Source organism: Cyprinodon variegatus, unplaced genomic scaffold (genome assembly GCF_000732505.1).
Source record: "Cyprinodon variegatus isolate N-32 unplaced genomic scaffold, C_variegatus-1.0 Scaffold725, whole genome shotgun sequence".
NCBI classification, from domain to species: Eukaryota; Metazoa; Chordata; class Actinopteri; order Cyprinodontiformes; family Cyprinodontidae; genus Cyprinodon; species Cyprinodon variegatus.
In genome coordinates, this window is record NW_015151178.1 from 257,005 (window position 1) to 267,304 (window position 10,300).

The 10,300-nt window shown below is 39.2% G+C and overlaps 2 protein-coding genes across 2 annotated transcripts in view; one reads left to right on the top strand and one right to left on the bottom strand.

Moving 5' to 3' along the window:
* LOC107097806 (5'-AMP-activated protein kinase subunit beta-1-like) overlaps window positions 1–2,182 on the top strand; it is a 6,534-nt gene extending 4,352 nt beyond the window's left edge. Inside the window, exons 4-9 of the mRNA XM_015395104.1 lie at window positions 527–696; window positions 784–877; window positions 977–1,091; window positions 1,483–1,616; window positions 1,713–1,781; window positions 1,915–2,182. Coding sequence (XP_015250590.1) covers window positions 527–696; window positions 784–877; window positions 977–1,091; window positions 1,483–1,616; window positions 1,713–1,781; window positions 1,915–1,992 — 660 coding nt within the window. The 3' untranslated portion in view covers window positions 1,993–2,182. The remainder of the gene's footprint in view (window positions 1–526; window positions 697–783; window positions 878–976; window positions 1,092–1,482; window positions 1,617–1,712; window positions 1,782–1,914) is intronic.
* Window positions 2,183–3,333: 1,151 nt separating this feature from the next.
* On the bottom strand, window positions 3,334–5,697 carry pla2g1b (phospholipase A2 group IB). The gene is made up of 4 exons (XM_015395110.1): window positions 5,635–5,697; window positions 5,395–5,551; window positions 5,181–5,308; window positions 3,334–3,485 (listed from the first exon to the last, which is right to left on the bottom strand). The coding sequence occupies exons 1-4, from the start codon at window positions 5,666–5,668 to the stop codon at window positions 3,370–3,372; spliced, it is 435 nt and encodes a 144-aa protein (XP_015250596.1). The 5' UTR covers window positions 5,669–5,697; the 3' UTR covers window positions 3,334–3,369.
* Between the last annotated feature and the right edge of the window lie 4,603 nt (window positions 5,698–10,300).

Consider the following 10,300-nt stretch of genomic DNA (forward strand, 5'->3'; position numbering starts at 1 on the left):
TTTTTCATATTTTAAATGTAAATTGTCTTGTTCCATTGGCAAAATATCTCACTTTCCTCCTTAATTCAAGAAAAAATGCACTTAGTTTAAGGAAAAATTACTTATGTAGAATAACAATTTTTTTGCAGTGTAGGACAATTCTGATTAGGGTGATTTGAATTAAAACAGGCTCTTAAAGTTAGTTTTGTAAAGTTTTGCTTTAAACAAGGCTTAAATAATAATGGTTTAAATACGATTGGATGTTCTTTCAGAAAATGTTGGGTCTTAAAGTTTCTTTACTCCACTTAGGATAATTTGATTTCTAAAACAGTTGATGATTAATTTGATAAATCGTGGATGACGGGTCTCTTAAGTTCAAACCACGTGTAAAACACAGAAGTCTTGTACATTTAAACTAAGGTTCAGACCCACAGATGATGGAAATAGGTCATATGTTTGCTCCATGAATGTCTGGGAGCCTGTTTAATCTCGGCTGGGTGTCAGGCGGACGTGTCTCATTAATAAGGTACCTTGATGTTTCTGTCAGGCTTCACCAGACATCCAGGAGTTTCTGGCCTGGCAGCATGACCTCGACTGCGACAGCAAGGATCCAACGCAGGCCAGACCGACCGTGTTCAGATGGATGGGGTCGGCCAAGGAGGTCTATGTGTCTGGGTCTTTTAACAACTGGGCCACCAAAATCCCACTAAACAAAAGGTAGCAGAACTTCAAATAATATCCGTTCTCTTATACCGGACCTGATTCTTGATGTTTTTATATAAATGTGCTGTGCTCTTCTTGCAGTCAGAATAACTTTGTGGCCATTGTGGACCTCCCTGAAGGAGAGCACCAGTACAAGTTTTGCGTTGACGGACAGTGGACTCTGGATCCCACTGGGGTGAGCAGGAGCTTTAAATCTAGACTAGTTTTTCGTCGTTCTTTAGTCCTGTCTTTTCTCTGGAGCTGCTTTAGCAACCTTCTGCTTGTGCTCCGACAGCCCGTGATAACGACCAAGACTGGTACAGTCAACAACATCATACAGGTGAACCAGACCGACTTTGAAGTCTTCAATGCCCTGGAGATGGACTCGCAGGATTCAGCAGACCTGTCAGGTAAACGGCGGCAGACTGATGGGCTAAATATCAATAGAAAAAGTGATTAAACCCTGAAGTGAGGCCTATAAACGGCTGCTTAAAAAGAAACTGTATTATAAAGAATATGTTGAGATCAGGAGAGAGCAATATTCCCAGCAGATAACAGTAAGGTCAGGGTCCTATGGCAGCAGACCTTCTCTGCTTTATTCTTTTAAGCTCTGTGTTGTTTTTTGGAAATGCAAAAGTTCATCAAAAAACATATTTTTTGGTTCATAAAGTGAAATTTAAACCGGCTAAAAACAATCAGCTTTGAAAAAATCAGAAAACTCTGATCTGTAGTTTTCATCACCCAGCCTGTGACCATCTTTTTTTTTACTTTTTTTAATCTAATGTGATGTTTGTGCGTCAGACTTGTCCAGTTCTCCACCCGGACCCTACCAGCAGGACGGATATCTCATCAAGCCAGAGGATAAGATCAAACACCCTCCTATCTTGCCTCCCCACCTGCTCCAAGTCCTGCTCAACAAGGACACGGGGGTCTCTGTGAGTCGGCTGACGTTCTGACCTGGAGGTCTCAGCCTCTGTAAGAAACTGCTTCCTGTGACTGATTTAAAAACAATCCTTTAAATCTTCCTCCAGTGTGATCCGACACTACTTCCAGAGCCCAACCACGTCATGCTGAACCACCTGTACGCCCTCTCCATCAAGGTAATGCTGGTCAGCATTTTAACGGATGATTGTTCAATAATAGAATTAACTTTTAGGAGTTTAAATGTTGAAGAATTCGCTATATGAAAGCAGACAATGTTTAAACTGCTGCTGTAACCTCTGTCTCCTTCAGGACGGGGTGATGGTTCTCAGCGCCACTCACCGATACAAGAAGAAGTACGTCACCACCCTCCTCTACAAACCCATATGACCCTCTGAGGCCACCGTTCTCCACAGCTGCTACTTCTAAAGTTTATTGGAAACAGGACCAACCTTTGTGACCAAGCCTCAGAAAATCTGATTTTCTTAGATCTTTTATTTAGTCAAACTGTTTTAATGTTCCTTCATAACGTTCCGTCATGTGAGTGTGTGAATAAATCAGTAAAGCTCTTCCTCTTATAGATTCTGTTCATGTTGTGGCTCATTTTGTTCCCTCTCTGAGTTTTTACTATAATCTGTTGAAGGGTCAGCCTGGAGGCACAGGAGTCACCAGGTTTTTAAATTCTTCACAAGAATAAAACAAAATATGTATTAAGAAATAACTGCATGCTTTATCTAATTAGTCTGCCTTTATTTTTAGCAGCTTCTGGATTAATCTAATCTTCACTTATTGAACAGTAATTTAATTCTGCTTGTAAAATAAAATGTGCAGAGACAGAAACTCTCCACATGCGAGCAGACTGAGTTTATTCAACTCATTACCTTCTAAAAAAAAAAAAAAAATGGTTTCTAAACTTTTCTTCCTCGGCTCCATTTTGCTTCATGAGTCACACCCCCTCCAATGAACGTCAACCTTCTTACAGTTCAACAAAGAAATGGTAAAATACATATTGCTATAAATAAACTATTAAACTTCTATTTTCCCCCTCTATTACCCATGTTACCTTTCTTGGTAACTTGGATTTAAAAACCACTTTATGGCAAACAAGGTGAAATCCATCCATCCATTTTCTGACACGCTTATCCCTGTTGGGGTCATGAGGGGTGCCTATCTCCAGCTGCCTTACTGGACATAGGGCAACACAGAGAAACAACCCATCACGCACACACTCACACCTAAGGAGAATTTAGAGAAGCCAGTTAACCTAACAGTCATGTTTTTGGACTGTGGGAGGAAGCCGGAGATTGATTTATTTTTTTATATTAAATATATTAGGGCAAGTAAATTATTTTTGTAATTACATTGCATCAACCTTGATATTTGCCATGTGAATATTTTTCTTTGGCATTACAGAATAAGGTAATAATCCTCTTCTGTTTTCCATTAATACACTGGGCTTGAAAATTTACTTTTTTTGGAAGTTTTTCTCTGAGTGCCCTATGAAGGGTTAAAGGGTTATTTTTTTAATTGTAAAATAGTTTTAAATTATGTAACAGAATTCAACATTTCAATAATAATAAAAAATACTAAAGTGTGTCGCTCATCATGGCCCCCAGCTATTACACCAGGGCCCCCCTGTCTTAAGAGATAAGAATAACCAGAATAGATCAGAATAAAACATCTTTTATTTTAAGGTCACTGACAAAAAAGACGTTCTATTCTGAAGGCAGCTGTGATCCACATGTGGCGGTGGCTGTCTGATGCGTCTTAACAGTACTGAGAACCCAGGTACTTGTTATCAGGGTTGTAATTGTACCGAGCGAAGCATTCAGTAGCCGCACGGTCGCACTCGCAAGCCGCAGCCTCGCACGAGTCGTTGGTTGCTGCAGACAGACAAAATTAGGAAAAAAAATATTAATATTAGGAGTTTAAAACAAGAGCAGCTCAAAGTAGAGTAGAAAGGAAAAGGGTTTACAAATAAATTCTGAAAATAAGATCTTTGGCAAAATAAGTCAGAGCTCAAATCAGACAGCGATCCTCCATTAACAACCGTTTTAAACTCTATCATTGGATCTCAATGTGATTTAGGTTTAACTTTAACTAGGACGCTAAACATTTTGGTTCATCCCATAATATCTGTTTGGGTCGTCTTAGATCACCTAGGAATTCCAGCCAACACCCATCAGCTCTTATCCACTTAAAATTCATCCGTACCCACAGCATGATGCTGCCACCACCGTGTTTCATTTTCCTTATATGGCTTCCTCTTCTCAAACAGCAGGATTCATGGACTCATAGTTGTTCAACCAACAGATTCTCTCTCCATCAGAGCTACTGTAGGACTAATGGCTTCCTCTCTGACTACCGCCCTTATCTGGTCGGTTATTTTAGGCTGCTAACTATGTGTTGGTGGGATTTCAGCCGAGCTGCACCTTCCGTCTCCTGATAATGGATGGAGGAACATTTGTGTTTTCCATTCCAGGCCTTCATGCTGATTCTTTTTCATCTTCTAGAACAGAATTTCATACTTTATTTCAATTCATACTAAGATTCAGTGATAAAACCTTTAGATTTTCTGTGAGGTATTGGAGCAAAAGGAGATTAATATTTTTACTAGTAAAGCTTGTCATGTGTTTATTTGCAGAAGATCTTTAAAATCCCATGCATTTGTATTCCAAATACAGGGATTATTAAAAGAAAATCTAAATAAGCTAAAAATAAAACAATTTTTTTTACAGCAACGCTGCAGTGAACGTCTACAACTTATATAAAGATAGAGCCAAAGATCTCTTGTTTAGTTGGACAAAAAAAAAGAAGCAAATATTAGCCATTTACATCATTTACTGCAGGGGTATGGGTCACAACCCCACAAGAGTTTTTTACAATCACAAAGATGTGATCAATAGATATGGAGATCAATATTTAAAATAAAGTACATATATGTAAATGAATCATGAAATAGGAAGATGTCACACACTGCAAAAACAATCTAGAAATAAGTTAAAATTCCTTAAATCAAGTGTATTTTACCTTAATTTTAGTAGGTAAATGGGATGATTTGCTAATGGAATAAGTATTTTTACTCTTAAAATAAGATATTTAGATAATATTCACTTGTAATAAGACAATGCAGTTGCTTTTTCTTATTTTAAATGTAAATTGTCTTGTTCCATTGACAAAGTGTCTCACTTACCTCCTCAATTCAAGAACAAATGCACTTAGTTTAGGAAAAAATGATTATTTAGATTTCAATTTTTTGCAGTGCATGTATTTGTTTTTCTATTATTACAATAAATAGTAAAATACAATATTAAATAATGAAAATTCCCATTAAAAATACATTTAAAATTATTTATTAAACTCTGGAATGTGATTTTAATAATAGATTGTTTTACACTTTAGTATAACAACTTATTTTTCTATGTTAGATCTAGAGTGAGTCTCCAGCTTGTTGCTAATTAATTTTTGGGGTCACAAGCTGAAATCTGCTGGATTGTTGCTGCAGTTTTATGTTCTTTGAGCTACAAGATTAACAACAAGACAGTGAAACCTAAATAACAGCTTCCTGTCGGTCTTACCTGAGCAGTACGCATGTTTGTTTGAGCAGGTGAAATCATAGCTGATAATGTGGGGAAGGTCGAAAATACCGTCACATCCAGGAATCTTTCTGCTGTTTTCGTAACATTTATCATGAACTTGGCAGCACCTTCGGGAAAAAAAACATTAAAACTGAGAAATTATTTATTCACTCCTGTTAAAATAAAAGAGAAACACAAGAGGATCACCTCCTACCTGTCCACATCGTCCACCGGAGTGCCACCTCCCCCTAAGCCACAATAGCAGCCGTATTCATTGTAATCCAGAGGATTAATACCCGGCTGGGTGCAAATGATCATCTCCCCAAAGTGCCAGACAGCTTTGGGGACTGCGCCCGCACTGACCAGACATGCTGGGAAGCATGAGAGAAATAAAACCTCACAGAACAACCTGGATGGGTTCTTATTTCCCCAAGAGGAAGTTTTGCAGGCTTACCGGTGAGAAGCAGCAGAGGAAGCGTCGCCTTCATGGTTACAGAGGAAAGGATGTGAAGTTGGTGGCAGTTTGCACCAAAGAGAGAAGTCAGATAAACAAGCCAGGTGGGGAGGAGGGGTGTGGAGGGGGGCGTGCTCTGTTCAGGATCGTTCTTGCTTGGACCAGTCAGGTCCGATGGGTTCCTTTTGGATGGTTTATCTGTGTTTGTCCCTGAGGAGATGAAATCCATCCACATAAAGCCTCTGAACAAAACCTTCAGTAAGATCCACCGTGGTGCCATAAGTATTCAATCCCTCTACAGCATCGAGGTGTTCAACCCCATCCTTCTTGACCAGGTAGCTAAAGAGTAAAGAGAGCTGAGGGAACTCTAGGGTGGATTCCACTAAAATGGCTTCAGGGGTCATAACAAAGGTGATGGACATCAACTGAGCCACTAACTTTTAGGTCAAGTAAAAGTGCAAAGAGCTTTATGAAATGGAAAAGTTTCGAAAGACGATAACCAATTAACAATAATCAAATCTGAACCCCAACCCTGAAAATTACATTTAATCCCACAGAAGAATAGTGTATTGAGGTTTCTTTGGAGTTAAATCTGCTCCATGTTTGTCCGGTCCTGTTGGGTATACCTCTGGGTTATATGTTCGGCCCCTGCTTTTTGCTGTCAACATTACGCTCCATTTGGCTCTTCCTGTCAATGTTTTCACAGCAAGGTTTCTTGAAGTGTTACGTTTCAGTGAAATGGTGGATGGCAGACAGTTTTTTGTAATTAGGGAATGAAAAAACTGAAATCCAAATATTTGCGCCACTGACATTTATTTGTACGGTATAGAAGACCCCCAGGTCTCATCTAGGGGTGTAAATCACATCCATCATGGCGATTCGATTCAGTATGAATTTCCTGACCCAACGATTCGATTATTTTCTATACTTAAGAATACACCACGATATGATTCGATTCGATTAATTGTTTTTTTTGTTGTTGTTTTTTTTACCTTACAGGCTAGACAATGTTTCAAATTTGAAATCAATGGCAGCTGTAATATCATTATACATTTAATTTGAGAAACAACAGCAAATAACAGAAGTAGNAAATTTGAAATCAATGGCAGCTGTAATATCATTATACATTTAATTTGAGAAACAACAGCAAATAACAGAAGTAGCAAAGTTGTACTCCACCTAGGCCTATAAAAACTTTATTCACCTAAAAATATTTATGCCTCTGTGTTATAGATTCTGAAAGGCCTTGCATAAAATAATACTGCGAGTGGAACGAGGGTAGTGGCTGAAGGAAGCAAGGTAGGAGGGCAAAATAAGTTTAGCGCCACCGCGCAGGATTACGTCCAGAAGCAAATGGATAAAAATAGACCAGATGAAAAAAAACATGAATCGATTCTCTTGCGGACTTAACGATGAATCGGATCGTTGGCTGTTGGATTGATGCATCGATACAAAACAATTATTATTTATATACGTGTCATGTTTTCAAAATGTGTTTATATCATAAAGTATCTGGTTTATTTCTGCTTTATGTAAATCCTTTATTGTCCCACAAAGGGTAAACTCAATCTCTGCATGTAACCCATCCAATTGGGAAGCAGCGGACTGCCACTGTTGGCGCCCGGGGAGCAGTCTGCGGTTAAGGGTCTTGCTCAGGAACCCAGAGCGGTTGTGCATGGAAGTTTTTGGGACTTGAACTAAGAACCTCTGGGACCCAATATTCTCACCACTAGGCGACCACTTCCTTCTTTATCACCTGTGAAATATCACCAAACTGAGCTCTATTGTGCAAAGTCTGGAACTAATCCCATCTAGTTTATTGTGATGCACTTTATTCGTCTCAACGTAATCTGAACTCAGATTCCTAATCCTAACAAACTTTAACTTACTTTAACATCGACTGCAGATGAAACTGCCCTGATCAGAGTGCATTCTAGGACTGTGGCGTCTGCGGGGTTACACGAGCGGACCGCAGCACTTCCCTCAGGATGTGTGATGGTGCCTCCATCCATACATAGCCTTAATCCAAGCTTTCTAATAGGGATTCACTTTATTTCAAGTTAGACCCAATATCTGCTCTGTCAGGAAGGTCCATCTTCATGGCACAAGACTCCACTGCTAAAGAAAATATGATGTATTCTGATCAAGCATCTCAATAAACAGGTGTTTAAAGGAGGAAGGACACTAGATTCCACCCAGAAGGCACCAGGAGGGAAGGTTTGAAAAGTTTGTTTAACTGCCAGTCATCCTGCCAAACTCTCTAGAGGTGAAGGAAGGAATAGTCCAGAAATGTACTAGTATATCTTGATTAAAATCTGCTTCCATCTACCATCACGCTGAGGACGAAACAGCCAATCACTACCGAAAAATTACTGTGTAAATTCTCAGTCATGCGGTTCATGGCAACCACAAATCAGTCTTAAATTGGAGGCAACGAGACTTCCAAAACAATCAACAACAAAAGAACATTGAAGGATGGCTGTTTGATTTACATCTGACTCGGCAGGATGGACCTCTATGCTAACCTGACTCCGCCAGATGGATTTGCTCCGCATATCCATCTGGAAACCTGAAGTAATTTTGGGAATGGGCGAAAATACTGGTTAGCTGATTGGCCTATGTTGGTGATAGACGGGCCAAATAAACCAATCAGATCAACGAAGCATATGACGTACTAACAGCCAGGCTACTCTTGCCGAAACCAGTCAGGAGAAGAGCAAAAACATCTTTTCCTCTGAGAAAAGCCTCCAGAGCAGTGTTTTGCTCTTCTTTCAGTGAAGAAATACTCTGTAATTCCCATAAAACTTGCACGATAGCCACGCTAACGCTAGTTTCATTGGCTGAAGCCGCCATGTTCTTTAGACTGAACTGTCGCGCTTCTCTTTGCGTCACACCTCAACCCGCCTCAAAGCCAACGCTGATTGGACGTTCGTTTGGTGAACGGCTCCAAATTTTCTTCAACGGAGAGTCTCCAGGCTGACCTGCGAGTGAAATCTTGAAAGCTCACGAGATCAGGATGGTCTCACGAGGCTACCTCTATGCTGCCCTGGCTATAGATTGCTCTACTTTCAGCTGACAGAACTTACAGACTCCTGGATAGGAGCAGAAACGTCCATAAAAAAAAAGCAGAGGTCTGTTTGCCTCCAATTGAAACCTGTTTTTTTTTTTTTGGTTCACAACTGAGAAAGTAATGATTCTCCACATCAGAGACATCTTAAAGCCTTTGGTACCAATGATTCCTTCTCCGCTGAGTATTTAATACATCTAAGGAAGTATTGGCCTAGTGTTTGAGCAGTGCATTAAGAAGGTTGTAAGTACCCGGTTCGATTCCCACCGCCTACACTCTGGGTTCCTGAGCAAGACCGTTAACCCCACCCTGCTCCCTGGGCGCCACACAGTAGCAGCCCACTGCTCCCCAAAGGGATGGTTCAAAATGCAGAGAGTGAATTTCCCCATTGTTGGACATTAAAGCGATTTACTTTATTATATATTCATACATTGTGTTGCATTTTTGTCTTCTTTTTCCTATGCATAATGTTTTGTTTTTTATATCCTGGGATGAGTGGGTTACTCTGGTTCTGATCTCCATCTGGTGCAAACGTCATGCATCATCAGAGGTATATTTACAGGAATAAAGAGTGTTCAGCAGCTGATGTCCTTCCTGTTTATCTGCATCCATGCACTCATCCATGGACTGTTCTAACTATCATCCTTCTAACATTCATGACATCCTTATATCTACGATCTATATTGTCCTGTCCTCTTTATTGTGATAAATTGGTTATTATAGCTTTATGGCAGATAAACACGGATCTCCTCTTCAGACCTTTACATGTTAATTTGTCTTTATGTCGTCCTGCAGCATCATGGTGAGGGATTCCACTGTCTTCCCCTAAAATCCTAAAATGAAATCTTTTTCTTTCTGGTTCCTCTTCAGTCTCCCAGCTCTGTGTTTTTCAGATCTGTAAATGAAATAATCTTTCAGCGTTCAGCACAGCTGTGCAAGCACCTGACATCTGGAGACTTCCCACAGCTTCTCTCTGCACCTGAACCACATCAGAGGATTTATTAAAACACGTGAAAACTGCGTCTGATGGAACATTTTATGATTCTTAATGAGGGATCCAAGTGAGTAATGTATTTATGTCACATAACCACACACCTCAATGTTTTTTAGGACTCTATGTGAGTCTCTGACAACAAGTAGGACAGATTTGTTAAATGGAAAAAACTCCTACATGTTTACATTTTTGTTATAAATCTTAAAAGTTGTGACACGTGTTTCTATTCAGTTATTTAGTTAATGTTTTCCCTTAAAATGCAGATTTAAGTCTTCCAGATCAGTGGTTTTTAAAGTGGGGATTCCCTGGGTCTTATGAGACACTAAGTGGGGGGCTGACAGATGATTTTCATGATAATTGTGATCCCTGACTGGAAGACCAAAATATACCTTGATGTATATAAATGAGTAAACTCTATTCATTTATTTTTCTAATTCATGATTTAAATATTTATTATACCATAAAAATACAAAATGCACAATTAAATGATTAAAATACTAAGTAAATTATAAAAAAAGCAATGAAAATGATTAATTAAACAATTATGTATCATTTACATGTTATAAGATTGGCAATAATTACTTCACTTTATATGTATAAATAAG